Genomic DNA, 24,185 nt, shown 5'->3' on the forward strand with positions numbered 1-24,185 from the left:
GTATGGAGCAGCCAGTTGTTGTGTTGCCCCTCCGTGGGTAGGGGTTGGTGATCCCGGGGCCCAGTGATGGGGCTGGATGGTGGACAGGTGGGTATGGGGCCTGTGGAGGTGCAGGGGCGCAGGGGCAGCGCTGTGCCGCACGGCATGGAGGTACTCACTCAGCCAGTAAACACGACACAGTTCTCGGTAAACAAACGGCTGGTTGGACGGGTCCCTTGGATGGTTGCTGTTGTTGTTGCTCCCCTGACCCAGTTTAGTGGGATAAGTCCTTTCTTTCGCCTCAGTGCACCCTCCTCCTGCGTTCCGGCTTCCAGCTGGCTCCCCGATTCACTACCGGGGGGCCACCGCCCAGCCCCGGCTACCTTCGGTTCCACCAGCTGTCTCCTCGGCTCCCTGCAGACGGCCACTACCGTCTGCCGGACTCTCTGTACGAGGCCCTAGGCTCCAACCTAGGCCCCTGTCTATGTCTGCCTCTCTGCAGACCTTCTCTCCTCCTCTCCTAGGACTTGACTGGGCTTGTTTCCTGCCTCAGGCCAGCTTACTCCTGGGTGGGCATCTCCATCTCCTCAATCCGCCCACCTGGTGTGTCAGTCTGAGCCCGAGGCAGAAAGCAGGTCACTTTGGGGATGTCTGCTGTGAACTGCTGGGGGTGGGGGTGTGTGTTGTTACCTGTGTCCCCTGGCTTGTCCAGGGCGACACACATGCCGCGTGCAGGAGGGGGCGGAGTGAGCTGAGCGGGGAAGACCTGCATGTAACTAGGATAAACATCGGGTTACTAACCAAAGCGCTTTGCTTGGAGTCCCGATGTTTATCTTGGTTACCAGCTTCTGGCAGGCTGCCAGCGATGGCTCCTGCACACTGTAGCTGTAAAAAGCCCTGCTTTTTGCTGCTAGAACCATTCTTGAACGTATCTAGAACTATCGAGCTTTAGCAAAAAGCTCGAGTTCTAGTTCGATCTAGAACAGCCCCCAAAATCACTCGAGCCGCGAACTGGAGAACCTCGAACCGCGAACTGCGCTCAACTCTACTGAAGAGGCACCAAAATTTGTCAGTGAGGTTCGTGACCCATTGCATGCTGGCCCTCACTGACCTTCTTGTCTTCTAATCCACTGCATGCCATCCCACACTGACTCTATTTATTGCCTTCTGACCCACCGCATATCAACCATCACTGACTCTTTTTCTTGCCTTTTGACCAACTGCATGCTGGCCCTCGCTGACCCTTTTTCTTGTTTTTTGACCTATCACATACCTGGCCTCACAGACTCTTTTTCTCACCTTCTAACCTACCACATTCTGACCCTCACTGACCCTTTTCTTTCCTCCTGACTCCACCACATACCAGCCCTCACTGAGTTTCTTTTACGTTTGGACCCACTGCATGCTTGCCCTCACTCACACTTTTTCCTGCCTTCTGAATCACTGCTTACTGGTGCACACAGACTTGTATTCTTGCCTTCTGACCCACCACATTCTGGCCCTTACTGACCCTTTTTCTTGCTTTCTGACCCATTGCATGGCAGCATTACTAACCCAATTTCTTGCTTTCTTACCTACTGTATGTCATCAATTACTGGCCCTTTTTCATGTCTTCTGTCCCACCAATATTCTGGCCCTTACTGACCCTTTTTTACCTTCTAACCAACTGCATGCCAGCCATTATTGGTCCTTTTTCTTGCCTTCTTTGAACTGCAAACTTACCCCCACTGACCCTTTTCTGTGCTTCCTCATTTAGTAAGCTTCTAAAAGGATTGGTGAGAGATAGGATATGGTGCATCAGGAAGCACTACCAAGGGTAAATAAGGCACTTCAAATAGAGGCACTTCAAATGGCATAGAGAGGCACATCGATAAACGGAAGGAACACTTTGAAATGTAAAGTGCTGTGGAATATGTTGGCGCTATAGAAATACATTTTTTATTATTATTATTATTATTATTATTCTTTGTGGTTGGAAATTTGGCACATTTTGGAAACTGGTCAGTAGCTACAGTACTAAAGCCAGCTATGTGAACAAGAACTTGCTAATACACCAGATAGAGGTATATTAGGTATATAGGGAGGCTGAGGATGACTCTCTGGTATAGGCAAAAAGTCTTAGATCTTTGAGTTCAGCTTATGAAAACTGGAAGCAAAAACAAACGTTTTGCAATTTTATTTTCGTTCAGTATACTTTTAAAAAACTAAGGTAATTATTGCATAAATTGTACAAGTCATGAGAGCCTGTCAGCTGCTGCAAAGTATCTTTCTTTGACGAGATCCAGGTTCTTCGCCTGGGAGAGGTGTGATATTAGGTTTGGTTCCCGTCAAAGAAGGACACCTTGTCACGGCTGACAAACTCTTCTGAATTTGTTAATTAGTGTGCTAAGTACCTTCATTTTGTAAAAGTGTATTCCGTATAGCAGTAATGCAATTAAAATTGTATATGTTCAATGTTCACAAATATCCGGGCACTTACAGAGTGCTGCTGCATTCTTTTATTTGTATATTATGCAGTCATAGCAGCTTGCACCTGTTCCTACTTGCCTTATTCTGTTTGGAGGTGTTGTTCAGTTTTTCTATCTATCTATATAACAATCTATCTATATAGTATATTACAAAATTGAGTACACCCCTCACGTTTTTGTAAATATTTTATTATATTTTTCATGGGACAACACTGAAGATATGAAACTTTGATACAATATAAAGTAGTCAGTGTACAGCTTGTATAAGAGTGTAAATTTGATGAGCCCACTAGCTAACTGAAAAATTAGCCATTAAAGTCTAAACTGGAGGCAACAAAAGTGAGTACACCCCTAAGAGTCAATTGCCAAATTATGCCTAAATTGTCAACCAAATTGTCAAGCAGTGCCTTAAATCTCTTGGCTATGGACGTCACTAGAGCTTCATAGGAGCCGCTGGAATCCTCTTCAACTCTTCCATGACAAAATCACAGCGCTGGTGAATGTTAGAGATTTTGTGCTCCTCTACCTTCTGTTGTACGATGCCCCACAGATGCTCAATAGGGTTTTATATCTGGAGACATGCTTGGCCAGTCCAGCACCTTTACCCTCAGTTTCTTTAGCAAGGCAGTGGTCATCTTGGATGTTTGTTTGGGGTTGTTTTCATGTTGGAATACTGCCCTACCACCCAGATTCCTAAGGGAGGGAATAATTTTCTGCTTCAGTATGTCACAATACATATTGACATTCATGGTTCCCTCAATGAACTGTAGCTGTGTCTCCCAGGGAATGGGGTACTCGGTCCCGGGCAGTTCACTATTTAGGAATGTCAATTTGGTGGCCGTTGCCCGGTCCCATGCCCTGGGGCCTTTTTGAAAAGGGGTTATTTGCACGGGAGATTAAAGTGATTTATCTGACGCGACCTGCAGGTTATGGTTAATAGGATGGAACTGCCGCTGCTTAGTGGACTTACCCCTGGGCTGATGGTGATGGTAGCAATGGTGGTAGGCCCTCCACAGGCAGGGCTGAGCCAGGGGATTTGTGAGATGGGAGCTTTTGCACTTTATAATGAAGGAGACCACACCAGGGTTGTGATGAACAGTCTCTACTCACTTTAACCTGTGGACGGCTGGTTTAGGTCCCTGTATTCCAGTGCCAGTTTAATAACTTGGTTGCTCTGTCTCCAACACTCTCAGTGTAGTTGGGACCCTGAAGCCTGGAACTTTGGGGGTCCCCCAGCTGTGATACAGCGGTCTGTCCATTTGGCTGGCAGTGTTGACCCTGTGGGGAGGTATGTGTCCGAATCTCGATCCTTGCTTTACTGCTGATGCCCCCGGATCTGTAGATCAGTGAAGTCCGTGCAGGTCCCTCCACTGTGCAGGAATTTGCCAGGCCATGTGAAACTGTCACCTCACCTAGGGCCCTGTGCGTGCTTGGTTCCAGTGGTGCTCCATCGTACCGTCCCTGGTAACTTCACTCCAGAGGTACTCGTTTTCTGCTATTCTGGCAACCTACTCCTGTGCCCCCGGGTCACTGTTACATGACCCAGCTCTAGGCACGTCCGTGCACTTCACTGTGCACCACTGTTCTCCTAGATTGACTAGACTCTTACTGCCTTGTCCACTCCCACAAGGCTGTCTAGTCCCTTGGTCTGGCTCCGCGCTCTAGGTGGCCATCCCCCAGTGTCTGACTAGTGAATGCTCCTGGTGTGGTGTGGAAACAAGGATTTTGGTGTGTGCAGGTGTTACTGGCACTGGTGTTCCAGGTCCCAGAGGGTAGACCCTGCATCCTTGTGAGGATGCAGTACCTAGTAGTGCCCTGAGTGGCTCAGGGGAGTTACATACCTTCTCACAGCTGGCAACACTGGTGCAGCCTGAAACCATGACACTCCCACCAATTCTTGACTTGTCTTTGTACTCCTCATCCGGTTGCTACCACACATGCTTAACACCATCTGGACCAAATAAGTTTATCTTACTTATGTCAGGCCACCAGACATGGTTCCAGTAATCATGTACTTAGTTTTCTTGTCTTCATCAAACTGTTTGCGAATTTTCTTGTGCATCTTGAGGGTTCCTTCTGGAACAAACAGCCATACAGACCAATTTGCTGTATTGTGCGGTACATGGTCCAAGCACTGACAGGCTGAACCCTAACTTCTTTAACCTCTACTTCAATGCTGGCAGCACTTTAACATCTATTTTAAAAAGACAAGCTCTGGGTATGATGTTGAGCATCTTCTTAACTTATTTGGTCGACCATGACGAGGCCAGTTCTGAGTTTAACCTGTCTTGCTAAGTCTCTGTATGGTCTTGGCCACCGGTCTTTAACTCAGTTTTAGAGTGTTGACAATCTTCTTATAGTCTATGCCATCTTTATGTAGGGCAACAATTCTTTTTTCAGATCTTTAGAATGTTCTTTGCCATGAGGTGCCATGCTGAAGTTCCATTGATCAGTATGAAATAATGTGTGAGCGATAATACCAAACTTACCACACCTGCTCCCTCTTTATACCTGAGACCTTGTAACACTAACCACTAACGAGTCACATGGCATTGGGAAGGGAAAATGGCTAATTGGGCACAATTTGGAAATTTTCACACTCTCTGTCTCTCTTTCCTGTCTGGACTAGTCCGTTTGATCGGCCTCCAGCTCGGGTCCCTCTCCCAGCACCGGCGGGCTATAACCCTGTCCCGGTCGCCTCAGGATCCCCACCTGTGGCCCTCACAGCCACCTAGTCCAGTAGTCCAGGGCTCCAACCCCGGCTACCACTTTCTCCGGGAAGCTGCAAGCCTCCCCTGTCAGCTTTCCACTGACTACAGCACAACTGACTAAATTCTGCTCTGTCACTTCCTTAACTCCTCTCGCCCCCTCCCTTTTCTTGGGGAGGGGGTGAGTAGGGCCTGATTGGCTGGTGTACATCTGGGTGGGGGTTGTGTAGCTGCCAAGGAGGATTAACTCTTTCTGTGACTACCTGGATTTGCCAGGGCATCACATATGACATGGCAAGACACATCCTGTTTAATTTAAGAAGGGGGTACTCTGAACCTCAGAAGCCTATGCAGACAATGCCAGATCTGCCAAAAATTAGAAGGAAGAGAGACTCTGATGCACCCTTTATAAGACATAAAGGAGAGCCTCATACAAATTCTTCTAAAATTGTTAAAGTATTGGGAATCCTGGACTCGGAGTGCGACCAGGTCCCTGGTTGTGCGACACAGGATCCCAAGCCTGAAACTTTGGGTTCTCCGGCTGTTTTATAGCCACTTTGTCCGTCCGGCTGGCAGCGTGGACCCTGTAGGGCTGGTACTTGGAGTCTCCTGGTCCTGGTCCGGAATTGGTGCTACTGTTGTCCCCGGATCTTTTGGGTCAAAGAGGGTCGTGAAGATCTGTGACGCCCTGGTGCCACCAGGTGGTCACAGAAGAAAAATTCACCCGACATAACATCTTCCCACACTAAGTACCATCAGCCACAAAATCCTAGCCACCCCCCTCAGGGTAGGAAGGACACACCAGTGGGCAGGACCAGGCAGATTGTGAGCGCCCACCTAGGGGTCTTGAGGATCTGGGGGCGGGAACAAGTCAGTTTCTAGTTGGAGTTCAAAGTTGGAGGTCAAGGCTGAACCTAGTGGAGGGTAGCTAGGGTAGTGGCCCTGGTCTACTGGCCAGGTGACAAGCAGTGGACCGTGTCCAAAGGCGACGGGAGTCCGGTCGCGGGAAATCCAAAGTAGACCGGCACAGGGTTGGAGCCCACCGGTACTGACAGCGGAGATCCGGTACGGAAACCGAGCACAGGTGGGGTATCTGGACCCTAGTTAGAAGACGTCACAAAGTGTCTACAGCAATCCCCGTACATATACGTCCCCTTTTATTTGAGTGTCCGCGCGACCCCCGGGTCCGGAAACCCCTCGAGCCACTGCGGATCTTGATCCGAGCAGCCCGACTGCTGACGTGGGGGCGGCACAGATCCCTCCCTGGGCAGGTTAATTATCAAGGGGCCTGAAGCTCTTCCCTGATCTAGGGCCCTGTGCCCCGTCCGTGCACAGTTCAAGAGGGATTTGCTGCACCGTGTTGGCGTCCACTGCCCCCTCTAGGCAGTGTCCTTGGCAAACCTCAGGTACAGGTCACCACTTACTGGCAACTGTCCGCCTCTGCTCCTGGGTCACCGCTACACACCCAGCTGGCAGGTTCCCCTCCTAGCTCCACACTCCCGGGAGCTCTGCACTCCACTTCCAGCTCTTCTTCCTTTGGAGCTCTACTCTCAACATACTTGTCCCCACCCACCAGGCGGTCTAGTCACCCCCGGGCTGGCCCTGGGACATGGGACCCTCCCCCCGGTCTGTGTCAGGCACTGGTGTGGGAGGTAGCTGGGATTTTCTTTATTGTGGTGGTAGTGGCACTGAGTTCCCTGGGACCTTGAGGGTAGGCCCTGCACCCTAGGAGAGGATGCAGTTCCCTGTAGCACCTGTGAAACATGTGTGGGCTCCCGCTGCATTTTCTATTGCTAGCTAAGGGTAACTCAAGCAGCTACTGGTTGCTAACCATCACTGCTTGCTGTTACCGTCTACCTTCAATGGCAATGGAAAATCCAGGGAAGCCCTTTTTTTTTTGCCAAAAAACTAAAAAAAAAAAAAAAAATGATGTAGGCTTCCCTTCGCCATATTTTTGTGTCCAGCCAAGTACAACAAGGCAGCTGGGGATTGGAAGCACCATCTTTTTGCTCTGTGACCAACTCTTCATTGGTCCTGGTACCAGGTGGCACGCTGGTAATAAGGGGTTAATACCAGCTTTGTTTTACCAGCTGGTATTAAGCCCGAGATTCTTAATGTCAGGCCAAGTTTGACCCGACTATTAAGAATCTCCAATATAAGGTTAAAAAAGACACCACACAGAGAAAAAATACTTTATTAGAAATAAATACACAGACGCACTTAGGGACTCCATCTTTATTATTCCCTCTCACCCCACTATGATCCTAGTTTTCTGTCTTCTGTCACTGATCTAGCTCTGCTATATCATAAAGCACAGGGGGAGGAAGAAAGTGTCTGCTCCCCGTGCTGTCTAATCACTCAATGAGTGAGCAGAGACTGCGGGTTGGTAAGCGGTGACGTCACCGCTGCCACCGTTGCCATAGTAACCTAATGAGTGTTTTACTATAGCAACAGTGATTTCCGATCACCTGATTCCCAGCGCCGCTATTCACCGGTTGTGGCATTACAGTGTGTGGCAGCCAATCCCTGCATGTGGGCTGACTCTGTAAAGAGCGCCAACATGCAGGGATGGGGAGCCGAGCATGTGCCCGAGCATCTCGCCAGTACTCTGCGCTCACCGAGAATATCAAGTACTGAGATGCTCGGGCCAGACCCGAGTACCGGTTAGCATGCTCACCCATCCATATCCACTGAAACTACAGGACTTTGCATGATGTCATAGTCAATTTAGACCTGACTGATCACATGGGTATGATGTCACGGAAGGTCCTCTAGTCAGCAGTGGTTACCAGGAGGGCAGAGCGATGATTGGACTCAGGAGCAGAAGCGGCGGGAGACAGTCTGCAGGACGCGGCGCAGGACCTGTAATTACAATGACAATGTTTATTATTAACTATATTCTTTATTTTACAGCCCCCCCACCTTATCCCATAACTGTAAAGTCCCTGATTGGTGATCGGACGCAAGATTGTGTTATCTCGATCCTGATCTCAATCTTTACAAAAGGATCGGGCGATTCTCCCCGATACCGACCATCGGGGGAACGCCAATCACTACTCTCTACCTCATACAATCATGGGTTTTACGCTACTTGATTACGTGCATTAGTGCACTTCCTTTTTCTTGTTTCCTTCAGTAATGTCAAAAGCCAACATGACATTACTGTGATTGTCAGGCAGTCTCCGCATGTTTAGGGGCTGAACAACAGCTGTGATACATGCTGGACAGGCATGGCACTCAAGCACGTTCGAAACTCACTCATGCTCACTCATCACTATTGTTCTTTTGTTCTTTTTTTCTACCTTTCTGCTAACACAAAAAAGCTTATGCATTTAATGCAATAAATCACATGACAGGTGTGACAGTTCATTAACGATTATCCAGGCAGTAAACCACCTATTTTCTGAGTTTTTTCACATGCTTATATACATTACATTTTTTTCCATAGCATTTATGAAAACCTTTGACAGAAAGTGAGGTAGAATTCTTACAATTACTCTTATGTAGACTAGGTGAAATGATGTTACCAATAGATTTACCTTTTCTTGTTATAAATTTATATCCATTATTCAAGATATAATGCGGTTTTCATATTGGTAAAGAATATGAATATATTCAGCATTTATATTTTTAATGTTGTTATACTGCAAGAGTTCAGTATTTTAGGCTAAAAGAGAAAGGTTATAGGAATAAAATAATTAATGATGCGTACTGTAAGACACTAAAAGTATATAGAAAGGATATAATACCTAATAGAAAATGTACTAGTCAGGAAAATAGTAGCAGATGGAGCGGGACCTTTTTCAAAATAAATCTGAGAATCCATATTAATCACTTCCGTGAGCAATTAGTATGCTTAAATTATTATTTGTCTTGTCAAGTTCTTTAGTGATGTGCTTATCTATGGAGGTTAGTTTACATAAAAATGACACGTAAAGTAGTGGGTGACCCCTTTAATTGACACCAAGCAATAAAAACCCTATATTAAATACATAGCTTTTAAAAACAAACAAAAAACATATTTTTTTTAATTAATACACTGTTCTGTTTGTTTTCAGCCTGAAGAAAATGGTAAGTTTACTTTATAGTAACAAATTCTGGATACGGTTTTCATTTGCTAGCCATTGCTGCTTATTTTGTATACAAGTGTTGGAAAAGACTGTAGAACAGAAGGCGCAATAGGGTCTTACCAGATAAACAATAAATTAAATAAATTAGTTACACTCACCTAAAGGGGTTGTGAAAGGTCACAAGTCATATAATCACATAGTAGTAGGTGGAGAAAAGCTGCAGCCCCGAAGAAGTTACATAAAATCTTGAATGAGAAAACTCGGGTTTCCCGCTGCGCTATCACAAAGGCAAAATCGGAATGATTGAATCCAAGTCTTTATTGCATTTGCTGGGTACAGGTCAACGCGTTTCAGGGGTTGCAGCCCTCTTCCTCAGGACAGTATAGCCGTGACAAGGATAGTGGATATCCTTGTCACGGCTATACTGTCCTGAGGAAGGGGGCTGTGACCCCTGAACCCGTTGGCCTGTACCCAGAAAATGCAATAAAGACTTGGATTTAATAATTCCGGTTTTGCCTTGGTGATAATGCAGCGAGAAATCCGTATTTTCTCTTTCAAGATTTTATTTTGTATACAAGCTATACCATCAGTTTATATGGTACATGCAGTTTTTATAGAACTGTTCTAAGTTTTATACTGACTTGTAGGTTAAATTCAATAGCTAGCAGTAGAATTTTCTTCTTCTTTGAAGAGACAATTTTCATTTCCATAAGCACAGACACAAAGGTCAAGGTTTTTTTTACATTTTCTGCTCTATGTGGACTATTAAAGGCATCATTAGATTGCTACACAGTCTACATGGTCGCGTTGCGGTGGATGAGGGCCTAATGGGCGTCTCTGTTGTCCGGTGCTGCCTCTTTCAGCCATCTTTGTTCTCTTTCTTCTCTAGCCGTGGTGCATGACGGGTCCGGCGTCATCCACACTCGTTGGCATTTCAGTCCTGAGCAGGCGCACTTTGATCTGCCCTTAGCAGGGCAGAACAAAATATTGTATTGCGCCTGCGCAGGACCGGCGAGTGTGTATGACGTACCCGCGTCATGCACACAGGCTTCAGAAAGAAGCCGAAGATAGCCGAAAGGGGAGGCGCCCGCAACGGACAACGGAGACACCCATTAGGCCCTCATCCACCGCAGAGCGACCCTTTGGTAAGTATTATAAAGTGTTTTTTAGTTGTCACAGCGGCCTGGGCTCTTATACACAGCATGTTAAAATGCTGTATATAAGAGCCCGGTGGTGGTGGCCGCAGCTTATAGTCCAAAAAAGTGGTGACGGGTTCCCTTTAAGTGTTCCCTTTATTTTTTGAGCAGTATATTTTAATGCACATTAATGTTAATTGTATCCTTTAATAAAAAATGATGTTCAAAGATGAATATACACCTATCCCCAGCAAAAAAAATGTAAATGTTTTCATTCTGTAGGCATCAAAAACTAAAAAAGCCTACCAACTACAGATGAATACATTAATGCAAATTTAATTAAGTTTAAGGTATGTGCATACAAAGTTTTTTGAAAAGTCTTTTGCGCCAGATTTGCTCCAAAAGACTGACAAAAAAATGCTAGAAAATGGCTTGAAAGATTCTTTCTATTCATTTCTATTGTAAAACCACGTTGCTGTTCAGATGTTTAGTCCATTTAGCATTTTTCTGCTTTTCAGATTTTGAAAAAGGCAGGAAGAAAAAATAAATTTCATGTCGCTTATAAGAAGCATCTTCTAATGGAAATTGCTCAAAATAAGGCAATATCCAATCAAAAGACTGCAAAAAAACAGAAGTAAAAAAAAACCATTTAAAATAATTGAGTGCACATACCTTATCAAGAACTTGTCAAAAATGAATGCCAATGTTTGGCCGAAAAACCTTATATGAATCTTGAGTCACTTTCAGATATAGTGGCAAATGTTGAGCTATGTCAAACAATACAAAAGGAGATTCTTATTAAGGAAGCCCTCCATTTAGTCTTCTTTTTAGTAAATCTGTGTATGTAATGTACAGTAGTGCAATGTGTGTGTGTGTGTGTGTGTGTGTGTGTTTGTGTTAATATACTTACCTACGACTGTCTTCTCCAGGATCCAGTGCTGTTCTGCTCCTCTTTTCAGTGATGTCACCGCTCTTCAGACTCTCTGGGTCACACTGCAGTCTGTGAGACCCAGAAGTGCATTTTACAAAATAAGTTTATGGAGCATCAGAACGAGGCACAAAACAAGACAACATAAGGGAATTCCGGCTCATGCTTAGAGAATAGAGTGAGCCGCAGAGTCTGAAGAGCGGTGATGTCACTGAGAAGAAGATCAAAACGGCACTGGATGTTGCAGAAGGCTGCAGTAGTTGAGTATATTACCACACACATACAATACATACAATGTTAACTGTATACTGTACATATGAGAAGATGAAACAGTCAGTGTACTACCTTAATAATGAAGTTATAGAATTGTATTTAACAAATTAAGTAATAATAACACCAATTACAGAACAACAAGGACAAAAAGTGCAGTGAGGCTACAAAAAACAGGAGATATCACCCAGTCACTGACAATGTGCAAAATTGCATATAGAGGGTTGGGAATAAAGTGCCTATGAAGGTTTAGCAGCAATATATGTAGTATTAAAGGGGAATCACAAGATCAATAAAGTGCTGAAGTGCAAAAGCAGCAAAAGTTGTAGCAGCACAGATGAATACTATAAGTCACTGCCCCTTTAAAAGTGCATGCGCATGTAAATAACCACAAAAATATATGTCAATGACACATACCCATAATACCACCTTACCAGCAAGAGCGGGTGTAACTCCAGGGACCCCAATGTGCATTTCGTGTGGGCTTTTTCGGGGGGATGAAGAAGAAGCCTACGAGAAACGCACGTTGGGGTCGTTCGAGTTACACCGACTCTCGCTGGCAAGGTGGTATTATACCTGGTGTTAATAGGGAACATTAGTATTTGTAGCTATCATCAGGTGGAGAGCCATATGAAAGCAACCAAAGAGCTAGATGTGGTGTCTAACCCACTACACTGCTCTATTATTTCAATAGTAACATGCTGTTTATATCTCTCTTTTTTATTGCTTTGCTTTAAACAATATAGTCTCCCGGAGATTGTATCCTCACCAATCAAACACATTTCCTTCTACATCACCAAAACCCTCCATCAGAAATATGGGTTCAGGATCAAATACTCTGCCTACCACAGATATGTATGTATGATTCTGTATATATGTAGCATTTGAATATACTATCCTGCTCATTTATATTTGTTATGGATTGTAATATCTCCAGAATCAGATTATGGCAAGGCTATTTCCTGTATGTAACGATGTAATTAGTAGAGATTAGCAGACCTGTGAGGTTCGGGTTTGGCTGGTTCAGCCAAACTTTAGATAAAGTTCGGTTCTGGACCCGGACTTGACCTGAACCCTATTAGAACTTAATTATTGGGCAGTTCAGGTTTCCGCCTACATGCAGCCAACCATAAACAGATCACGTCTGGAGGAGGACAGGGTTTTTATTTTTTTTTACTTTTGTACACACTACATCCAATAACACTGTATTAACCCAAAAGTGAGAGCCATTCAGACACTGCAAGTGGCTTGCACTGGACCGAGCACCGAGCGTACCCGAGCACAGCGATGCTCATCCCAGTGGTCAGTTTATGTAAAGCATCTGAATTGGAACACTGATTTTTTTGAAAAGACTGTGTACGGTACGAACTACGAACACCAAACTAAACTGTTTGGGTCTGATTATCTCTAGTTATAATTTCCTATGATTTTCCAGATCATTAATTGCACTCATTCAATGGAAAACTTATTTTTTACTTTTGCTAGACAAAAACATGTCCTGGTTTTGTCATAGGCGCACAGGTGCATGGCCATACATCTACAGTATGTGATTATCACAAGAGCAGCACAAATATTGTTACACTGCAAGTATACATAATAGGGAAGGCCTGAGAACCATGAACAATAGATACAGAAAGTTACTGGAAAAAGTTTATAACTTTTCATTATTAAACAAATAATTTTTATTTCCTTAAAACACTGTTTTTTATTCAATCGCTTCCGAACTGTTTGTTTTTTTAACTTAAGTGTGTACACTTTTTTGCAAATTCTAAAAAGAAACTCAACAGGAAAAAAGTGTTTTTCATCAAAATTGATGCATTTAGGTATAAAAAATTCCTCTGAAGGTGTTTATCTCTTTTTTAAAGAAGCATTTTCATGTTCTTAAATTGCTTTAATTAGTTAGACAGAATGAAAATAAGCAAGTTTGCAACTGACTTGCTTTTTCTATCTGCTGTCTTTCTCTTACAATGAGAGTTTTTAGCCTTCATAGTGTGTACAGCTTGCTCCCATGGAGTTTGTCCTCCAGAAGCAGAGTGTGCACAGTACCATTCAAGGAGAAATGTTAATTCCTAACATACCGGCCACCTCTCTCCTCCTTCTTGATTTCTATACAGTAGTTATCTGCTTTGCATCCTCTTCTTCCTAGAACTACATGAAGCCGACCCACTCCTGTCAGGAGGGTATGCGGTCGTGCTGGGTGATGCGATGCTAGACTCGTGCAAGTCCCTCGCAAGTGTGACTCTGGCCTAAAAGGAACCGCATGCGGCTTTTTTTTTTTTTTAAATTATTTAAAGAAATAATTTAAAAAAACGATGTGCGGTCCCCCCAATTTTCATACGCAGCTAAGATAAAACTGACAGCTGGGGCTGTATTCTCAGGCTGGGAGGTCCAGCCTAAAAATATTAGCCTCCAGCCGCCCAGAATTGTCACATCCATTAGATGTGACAATCCTGGAGCTTTACCTCTTTCTTCCCAAATGCCCTGATTCAGTGGCAATCGGGGTAATAAGGGGTTAATAACAGCCCACAGCTGCTACTAAGCCCGAGATTAATGATGACACCTTTATCATTATTCTGTAAATGAAAGTTAGTTAACACAAACACTGAAAAAATTCTGTATTTGGAATAATATATAAAAACCCACCCTCTTTCACCACTTTATTCACTCCAACACACCCTGCAAGTCCAACGTAATCCACATGAGGTCCCACGCCGTTTCAACTCTGCTACATCTGAATATCACAGCGAGCGGCCATAGAGCAGCATGGCTGCCGTCTGTGAGTGCAAAATGAATGAGCCGCGATGAGTGGTGACTGGCTGCAGGGAGACGAGTCACACAGGCTGGAGGCATGTCTTACTGCAACCAATCACAGAGGCCAGGCCGGCCGGTGGGCATGTACAGTCATGCATATGAAATGAGCGGCACAGGAAAGTCACAGGAGCAGCATACAACAGCGTGGGAGCAGCATACAGCCTAGCCAGGATCTGGATGAAACACCCGGAATCACAGGCCTGGATCTGGCACCCAGGCAACTTTGAAACCGGGTCTGCCGAGTCTTACCTATTATCTCTATGTGTACATACAATGATAACAGTGTAGACTCAAATCACTGAGGGCTGAATGTGGTACAAAAGAGCTTGTGCCGAGCTTTAGGCCTTGGCTGCATGTTTTGCTGCAGAAAATGTTTATAACATCTTTGCAGTGATTCACCAGCAAATCTTATGGGAAAAAAATGCTGTGCGCACTAGGCGGATTTTGACAGCTGCATGTTTTGCTGCAGGATTCCTGCAGCAAACACAATTGCATGTCACTTCTTTTCCGCAGGTAGCTGTGGGACTGGCTACCAGAGGAATCTCCAGTAATGCCAGGCCTGGATTCAGTTACCTGCATTGAACTCCGGAGCTGTCAACTGAGCTCCGGAGTGCAGCGTAGCCTAAACTGCGAGCACCGAGTGATTGTTTTCCCGGTGATTGCAGTTTAGTTCAGGCCGGGCTGATCTCCGGAGCTCAGGTGACAGCTGTAGAGAGGCTGGGCTGCGCTGTGGAGCTGTCACCTGAGCTCCGGAGATCAGCCCGGCCTGAACTAAACGGCAATCGCCGGGGAATCAATAACTCGGCGCTCGCAGTTTAGTCTAGGCTGCACTCCGGAGCTCACGTGGGAGCTCCGGAGTTCAGTGCAGGTAACCGCGGTCAGACCTGGTATTACTGGAGATTCCTCCAGGTGCCAGTCCGACGCTGACTGCGGCATTTCCGCACCAAATTCGCAACAAATCCACACAAAATCCACAGCAAAACGCAACAAACCGCATGCGGATTTGGATGCAGATTTCGGTGCGGTATTTTCCCGCAGGTGTGGAAATCTTACTGAGCGTCCGGAATTTTTATTTAAGAAAATTCCTTTTTCTACTGCGCACAGGGCCTTAGGGGTACTTTGCACACAGAGATAAATCTTTGGCAGATCTGTGGTTGCAGTGAAATTGTGGACAATCAGTGCCAGGTTTGTGGCTGTGTACAACTGGAATAATATGTCCACAATTTCACTGCAACCACAGATCTGCCAAAGATTTATCTGTGTGTGCAAAGTAGCCCTTAGAGTTGTAGCAATACTGTAGGCTTGATATTAACTTAAAATACCACTTAAGGTAGATAGTCCAACCTAGTAGAAACTAAGCAGTATGGATTCTATAAGCAGACTGCATAGCTCTGAGCTGCTCAAGCAACAACTTGAGAACCCCCCTTTTAAGCTACTCTATCAATTGTGTGCATTATTTCTTGAATGTCTTCAACGTTCACTAAAAAGCGGACGCTTGTTCTGATTGGTGGTTTAGTTACATGTAATGATATTTGAGATTTTCTCTTTGTTATACAAATTCAGGAAGGACAGAATGGTAGCCTCCTTCATGCAGCATTTTGCACGTCTATATGTGGCAAACGTATTGTTTTGTTTCGGTGTCATCAAACAATCTATTGTCAGCTATCAGAGCCAGTCATTATTTTTGTACCAAGAAAAACATTTATAAATTCCTCAGAATGGGTTAAAATAATAAAAGAAATCCTTTCATGCAAATGTGCAAGAGGACCAACTCAATTATACACCAAAAACATAAGGGTTTTTTTGTTTTTAACAATTTGTTTTTTAAATGGTTGGAAGAAACTCAATTTGCAATTTTAAAAATGTAACCACATATTGCATCTCCCACAGTGCTGGTCCCCTCCAGATGTCCGGAGGCCTCCCATACTCCCACTATAAACCAGGTAAACTTCGTGCTTTTTATTTATTTTAATCTCTAAACAACCAGGAAATGTTTCATTAGTTCCCTTTCATTTTTCGAGACAGTTTTCAGGTAGTATTGAATGACTTAAAAAAAATTCTCCATGTAATTTACTATAAATGGGAAAAAATTCCAAGTGTGGTAAAATGTTGAAAAATAAAATGCAATCCCAACCTGTAAGGACTATTCCCATTTTGGCATAGATAATAAATTGTGTCCTCTTTTTATTGTATTTTTTTGTGGGCCGTGCTGCAACCATAAAAAAAATGCCCAAACAGTTCTAGTTTCTTGACCCTTTTTTTTGGGGGGGGGTGGAAATGGGGGATAGGGGTTTTGGCTAAAATAATTGTATATCTTGATTAGATATTTATGGACACGTGTCTACCAAATATGTTTATTTTGTATTTATTTTTATTTCTTTACTTTTTAAAGGGGAAAAGTGGGTTATTTACACTTTGATATGTTTTTTAATTGTTCATATCTTTTTTTAAAACATTTACTTTCTTTTACTTTATGTTTTAGTCCTGAAAGGGACTTTATCCTGCAATCATTTGATAGTTTTTACTATATACTGCAATGCTATAGTATTGCAGCATATAGTGATATCACAGTTCTCCTATGAAGATTAGCCTTTAGCAGACCCCTTGTTGCAATGACAACTCATTGGTTCCCAGTGATTGTGTCCTCGGGGATTGATGGGAGTCGGTGCACCAGCAGTTACAACAGGAAATGAAATCAGCATTTAAAGGGTTAGACAGCGCCAGTCACTGATGTTACAGGCTGATGCCAGCTAAGTAACACAGCTGGCACCTGCCTTGTATGGTGCGGGCTCAGTTCCTAACCCTACTCCATACACCTACAACTACTATGTTTTGTGATCATTATTTGGTTAAATAAGATTTTTATATTAGGTAATGAATGCTTCAACACTTTTTTTTTTTTACAGTTTAATATTGATCAATACAACTAATAATCATAACAGTAATATCAATTATATATACTGTAAAAATGTGCCTTATTTCATTTTGTGTATGGTTTACCTTCATTTGGTCTGTGTCTGTTCACTAATTTTAAATTCTACATACAGTAGACAACCGGTTTTCTGATGGAGCACCTAATGGTAGACCACCAGCACCAATTCCTGGCACATCTGGAAATGATGTAAGACCAATATATTATACCTATTGAAGTTTCCAACAAAGCTTTTGGTTTGACTTTGTAATTATGCATTATGTTGAAAAATTGGGGCTCTGAACGTAAACCGTCCTTTATTGAGGGCTCACGCGGCAAGCCTGCATTTGTTCCCGCACATATCGGCTGATCCGATCACCCTACATATGCAGCTAACAGGTGTGAGTGATCCACCTGTGGCTGTTAACTAGGTAAATCCCGCTGTCAATCTCTGATAGCAGGATTTAACGTGCTCTGGTAGGGATCATGCCATTCTCTACAGCCATCTGCGGCTCGATGACCCAATCACGGGGTGCCGATGGGTTGCGATGACAGCCAGAAATCAGCTGATGACCCCTGTCACTGTTATGATGATGTTCCTGTGAATGCTGGCAGAGCTAAGGAGACTAGTAAAATCAATAAAAAAATAAAATGAAAAATTTTAAAGATATGAAAAAGCAAAAAAAACTTAAGTTCAAATTACCCCCCATTTGGCCCCATTGAAAATAAAACAATAAAAAAAAATTAAAAATACACATATTTGGTATCGCTGCATTCAGAAATGCCAGATCTATCAAAATATAAAATCAACTAATCTGGTTGGTACACAATGTGGCTAGAAAAAAATTCCAAACACCAAAATTTTGCTTTTTAATCGCCATAACATTGCATTAAAACGCAATAACAGGCAATCAAAACATTACATCTATACAAAAAAAGTATAATTAAAAGTTTAATCTCAAGATGCAAAAAATAAGCCATCACTGAGCCACAGAACCTGAAAAATGAGAACGTTATGAGTCTCGGAAAATGGCGACAAAAGCACTATTCTTTTTTTGAACAAAGTTCGGAGTATTTTTTTACCCCGTAGATAAAAGTAAACTATACCTGTTTGGTATCTATGAACTCGTGCCGACCTGAGGCATCATAGGGACACATCGGTGTTACCATATAGTGAACATGGTGAATAAAAAAAACAAACACATTGTGGAATTTCCCTTTTTTTACTATTTCCCTACATTTGGAATTTTTTTCTTGTTTTCCAGTACACTATATGATAAAAACAATTGTGTCATTCAAAAGAACAACTCAACTCACAAAACATAAGCCCTCATATGGCAATATTGACAGAAAAATAAAAACGTTATGGCTCTTGGAATAAAGGGAGGAAATAATGAAAATGACAATTGAAAAATCGCCTGAGGGTGAAGGGGTTAATCAGAGTTTTATCAGAGTGTCATAATTTTTTCTTGGATAAAAAAAAGAAATGATGTAGGTTTCTTAACATTCTGATATCGAACTTTGTGAAATCTGGTGTAAAGAGTTTTTAACAGTTGCAAAATGTTGGCGCAAAGCGGTGTTGAAATTTTGCGACTTTTGTCATTTTCATGCAATTTTTGCTCAGCACCGACAAAGTGTGCAGAGCTTAGGTGTGACGACCCCTACTTAAATTCCTGGTTCGTGGTGGTGTACCCTACCCCACAAATCTTACTCAAGTCCCCTTATTGAGTAAGGTCTTTGGTGAGGCACATATGCGCATGATTAGATTTTCATGATGTTTTTTCTCCCGAGAGACATTTCAGACCACCACCTGTGGCAAGATGCTCATCTCACCATACTGCAGAACCTGCCCTAGGTCTGGCAAAGAAAAAACAGATAGCGTCTAATGTTTCAACCAGAGTAATGGTCTTATTCATGAACATCGCTTGAAGATAACAAAAATATACATCAAAGTGCATATAGTAGATTTAAGAGGAAATGCCAAAAAAGGGGGAGTCAATAGGATCAGGAAATGGGTAGGAAATTCATAATTACATAGTTACTTAGGTTGAAAAAAGACCTAGGTCCATCTAGTTCAACCTTCCTCCACCAGTTGTGCTGGAGGAGATGCATGGAGTAGATGAAACTGCACTGCTTCCACCCAGCAGACACACTTGCCGGCAGCAATCATCTGGTAAGGCTTGGCTGGTGGAGCATCACAACTGCTCATACGCTCATCTTGCCACTTGATGTTGGCAGCTTTTACATTAACTTGAACAATCCCTTTACATTTAACCTCGATCTTTGTATTTCACATAACTACAATGTTTTGTTTTTGTACATTGTAAATGAATCAATATGTATTTTAGGGTATTCTTTCAGAACAATGGTATTTGGGTAACATATCAAGAAAGGATGCTGAGAGTGCTTTAAGATCTATTAATAAGGTAAGATAAATTAATTCTCACTATGATCTATTATAATATTTTTAAATATCTGATTTGTCTATTTTAGGTACTGGAAGACTTGATATTGTAATATATTATTATTATTATTATTATTATCATCATCATCTTCATCATTAATTGAGTAAGCAAAAAAAAATACATGGCAGAACTGTTGGGTGAGAAGGACAGAGCAAAGAATTCTACATGTCTATATTTACCAACAATTCCACAGCCAAATTTATCACTGTACCTTGAAAATTCCCCCCAAACTTTCAGGAATGCCTGGCTCCTTTGTGGCTAGGTTCTGGGGACTGGCCCAGCAAAATCAGGACATGCAAGTATGTATGTCACGTACAGAGGACCTGATATCTCTCCTAACATCTGTTTTTAGTAAATACTAAGATTCTTAATAGCACAACAATTTTGGATAATTTTTCTTAGTATTCTTTGTTGAGCTTTTTCTGTTATTGTTGTTAGATATTTATTAATGAATTGAAATTGTGTTACTAGTTAAGGTACCATCACACATAACGAGATCGCTATCGAGATCGCTGTTGAGTCACGGTTTCTGTGACGCAGTAGCGATCCCGTTAGCGATCTCGTTATGTGTGACACCTACCAGCGATCAGGCCCCTGCTGTGAGATCGCTAGTCGTTGCAGAATGGTCCAGGCCATTTTCTTCAAAGGCGATGTCCTGCTGGGCAGGACACATCGCTGTGTTTGACACTGTGTGACAGGGTCACAGTGACTGCTGAGATCCTTATACAGGTCGCTACTAAGATCTGACTGTGTGACATCTCACCTGCAACCTCCCAGCGACTTACCTGCAATCCCTATCAGGTCGCTTCGTTTTCGGGATCGCTGGTAAGTCGTTGTGTGTGACTGGGCCTTTAGAGATGTTTCCATACATGCTCTGAAAGGTTCTAGTCAGTGATGGACCTGCTAGACTATGTAGGGACATGTCTCTTTGACAAAAAAGTGTTAACATTTTGTTGTCAATGTGTTCATGTTAATGTGTTCGTAAATTTTAAATAGAAATATTAGAGAACGGTAGTGAGGAGTAGTCTGTTCTTATTCTTATAGCATAGAAATATGAATAGATTCATACCTTTTGAACTACGGTGGCATGCAAAAGTTTGGGCACCCTGGGTCGAAATCACTGTTATTGTGAACCATTAAGCAAGTTGAAGATGAAATGATCTCTAAAAGGCATAAAGTTAAAAATGACAGATTTCCTTTGTATTTTAGGCAAAATACAGTATGTATATAAATCCTACAAAAGATATAGGTCTATATAAAACATAATTACTTTATTGAATACAAAATAATGGCATAAATAGCAATAAAAATACAAATATAAACGTAGTGACTCAGGTGAATAATGAAAATTGCCTGGCAAACACCACACACCAAAAATCTGGAGGGGTAATTCAGTAACATGGTTTTACATAGTAATTAGCTGATAGAAAGCGGGACCTGAACACTCACAATATATATAAACATATACAGCAAAAAGTAATAGATCGTCCCTATAGTGAAAATTATTATTAAAAAAATCCAGTTTACCTACCCATTTCTACCAGTGTGTGGTGACCATCCACTAGCCACTCTTGATTGCGTTAAAAATATATATTCATCTTTCATATTTTAAAAACTACAAAAAGGAAAACTGATCAATCCAAAAGCTTGGACGCCCTTAAATATTTGTGTGCTCAGATAACTTTGACCATGGTTTCAGACCTTAGTTTGCCTGTTAGGGTTATGGCTTGGTCACTGTTACCGTTAGGAAAGGCAAGTGATGGAAACTTCACAGCTTTATAAAAACCCAGCCTCCTTTACCCTTGTGCCAAAAACAGCAGCCATGGTTTCTTCTAAGCAGTTGCCTAGAACTCTGAAAAGGAAAATGATGGAAGCCCCTGATCTGAACTTCATTGAAAATCTGTAGCTAGAGCAGTGCATGCAAGACAACCCAGAAATCCCTCAGAACTGGAAGATTTTTCCAAGGAAGAATGGATGAAAATCCCTCAAACAAGAACTGAAAGACTCTTGACTGGCTACAAAAAGTGTTTGAAGCTGTGATATTTGTCAAGGGAGGGCTACGAGGTACTAAACAAGCAGGATGCCCAACCTTTTGCAGAATGAATGATTGAATTGAGAGTGAATGAATGAATGAATGAATGAATGATTCATGACTTTAGGATTGTGTACTAAATAATATAACGTCTAAAATTCTATGTCTACAATATTGAAAAAAATTTTTTTTCGCAGGATGGTACATTCCTGGTGAGAAATTGCTCTCAATCAACTTTGTCCCAACCATATGTTCTCATGGTGTTGTATAAAAATAAAGTCTACAACGTACGAATTCGCTATGACAAGAATAATCAAGTGTACCTATTAGGATCTGGCGGGCATGAGGTATAGTACATAATACATATGTTTCTGCTGATAATATCTTTCTAAATTAATGTATGTAAATTATTTTGTGTCAAAAAGACAATCGTTTTCTAGGAGAAATACACTTATTGGTTAAACAGAAAAAATATTTTTTCAAGCTTTTGGAGCACAAATGGCCTTTCATCGGGCAAGTTTAAAAATGTCTGACTCAAGCACAATCTTTAAAAGATGTTGCAAAATCATATTTGTACATGTAGAAATATAATATCATTAAATGGATCCAAAACACAACTTAAAGGTTAGGTATCCATATTTATAGTACTGGGGTCAGGTACTAGGAGGACACGTAATGGATTTTTAGGAGTAAACAGAGGCATAGTTAGGTCACGATCCATGGTCAGGATTCCAGAAAGGCATGTAATGGATACAGGGAGTAAACTGAGACATGACCAGGTAATAATCTGAGGTCAAAATACCAGGAGGTCATGTCAAGAACAGAGAGCAGGCAGAGGGGAGTCAAACAACAGTCCAGGGTCAGGCAACAAAGATCATAACACACAGGTATGCAGGTCAAAAGCACTACTCACAGAACCAGAATGTACAACTGGCAGGGTTCTGGGAGAGGTTGCTCAGTTAAGAAGCAGAGCAATTACAGTAAAGATAAAATAGCTGTGCCACCCAGCACCTCCCAGAACCAGAATGAAAGCCTGCACTGTTAACCTATCATTGACAGCTCAGTACATCAGATAAACACAGTAGAGTCTCTCATAGTGTGCAAAATGCACTGCATAGAGGAATCATGACACATGGATACCTAAGGGACTGCAATGCCCTGCACATGTGGTAAGTGACATAGCTAATCAGGAAAGCTATACTACATTTCTAATTGGAGGTATTTGCTAATATTATTATTCTTATTATTCTTATTCTTATTATTCTTATTATTATATCTACTAAATAATGGGATAGGATCTTGGAGATGGGAATACCCAACGAAATTATCATCCTTATTCCCTATCCAAATAATGCTATAATCTAAACTATTTTCTAATATAATTGAATTAAATATTTCTTTTCTTTCCCTAACTAAACTATCAAATTGCTTTTTTTTTCCTTTTACACTTTCCTCTTTGATGATGCTTTGTTTGAAAATCCCATTTAAGAAAGGCCCATGAGTAGTTCTCAATAGGGTTTAGGTCAGGTGAGGAAGGGGGCCATGTCCTTATTCATTCATCTTTATGGCTTTTACTGACTAGCCAAGCAATAGAGACTTTGATGCCTTAGATAGAGCATTATCCTGCATAAAAATTATATATATTTTTTTTTTACTTTTTACTGACCACTGCTTGAATGTGTCTTCTAAAAACTGGCTGTAGATTTGGGAGTTGATTTTGACTCCAAAATGGTCTTATAAGTTTTTCTTCAATAATCCTAGCCCAAAGCAGTAACATACCTCCATCTTGCTGGCTTCTGAGTTTTAGTGGAGGTCTGTACTGGTTACTGATCCAGTCACAGGCCCCTCCATCTGGTCCATTTAGAGTCAGTCTCATCAGTACTTAAAACCTTTGAAAATTCTGTCTTTAGATATTTCTTGGCCCAGTTTTGTTGTTTCATTTTCTGTTTCTTGTACAGTGATGGTTGGGCTTCAGGCTTCCTTATCTTGACCATGACTATGAGAACTGAACATCTTGTACTTCTTGACACTGTTGCGATGTTGCAGTTCTGGAATATTACAGCACCGAAGGATAATTGGTTACTAGTTATTTCACGTTTGATTTTCTCAAAGCTTTAGCAGTTAATGTTCATCTTTTTTTCTCAACATTTTTTTTGCGACACTGTTGACAATTTACATTAAAACTTTTGGTGGCTCTCTGATCACGCTGTGATATATTAGGGATTTGAAGAGCGCGGCATCTCTCTGTAAGACTTTTAACAATTTTTGACTTATCAGACTGTTAAGTCTTTTTGTGGCCCAATTTGCCAAAGGCTGCCCAATGATTCTGCATAAAGTGTGTTGATATCTTTACACAAATACACATCATCTGATATACTTCATCCAATAAACATTCATGCTTATACAG

The 24,185-nt window shown here is 42.1% G+C and overlaps 1 protein-coding gene across 1 annotated transcript in view; it reads left to right on the forward strand.

The window, feature by feature from the left end:
* Nucleotides 1-24,185, forward strand: part of LCP2 (lymphocyte cytosolic protein 2) — a 365,493-nt gene that overhangs the window by 326,848 nt on the left and 14,460 nt on the right. The window contains exons 15-20 of the mRNA XM_075342299.1: nt 9,214-9,226; nt 12,306-12,414; nt 16,261-16,313; nt 17,418-17,491; nt 19,630-19,707; nt 21,976-22,125. Of these exons, the coding sequence (XP_075198414.1) occupies nt 9,214-9,226; nt 12,306-12,414; nt 16,261-16,313; nt 17,418-17,491; nt 19,630-19,707; nt 21,976-22,125 (477 nt within the window). The remainder of the gene's footprint in view (nt 1-9,213; nt 9,227-12,305; nt 12,415-16,260; nt 16,314-17,417; nt 17,492-19,629; nt 19,708-21,975; nt 22,126-24,185) is intronic.

Source organism: Anomaloglossus baeobatrachus, chromosome 4 (assembly GCF_048569485.1).
Source record: "Anomaloglossus baeobatrachus isolate aAnoBae1 chromosome 4, aAnoBae1.hap1, whole genome shotgun sequence".
NCBI lineage: Eukaryota > Metazoa > Chordata > Amphibia > Anura > Aromobatidae > Anomaloglossus > Anomaloglossus baeobatrachus.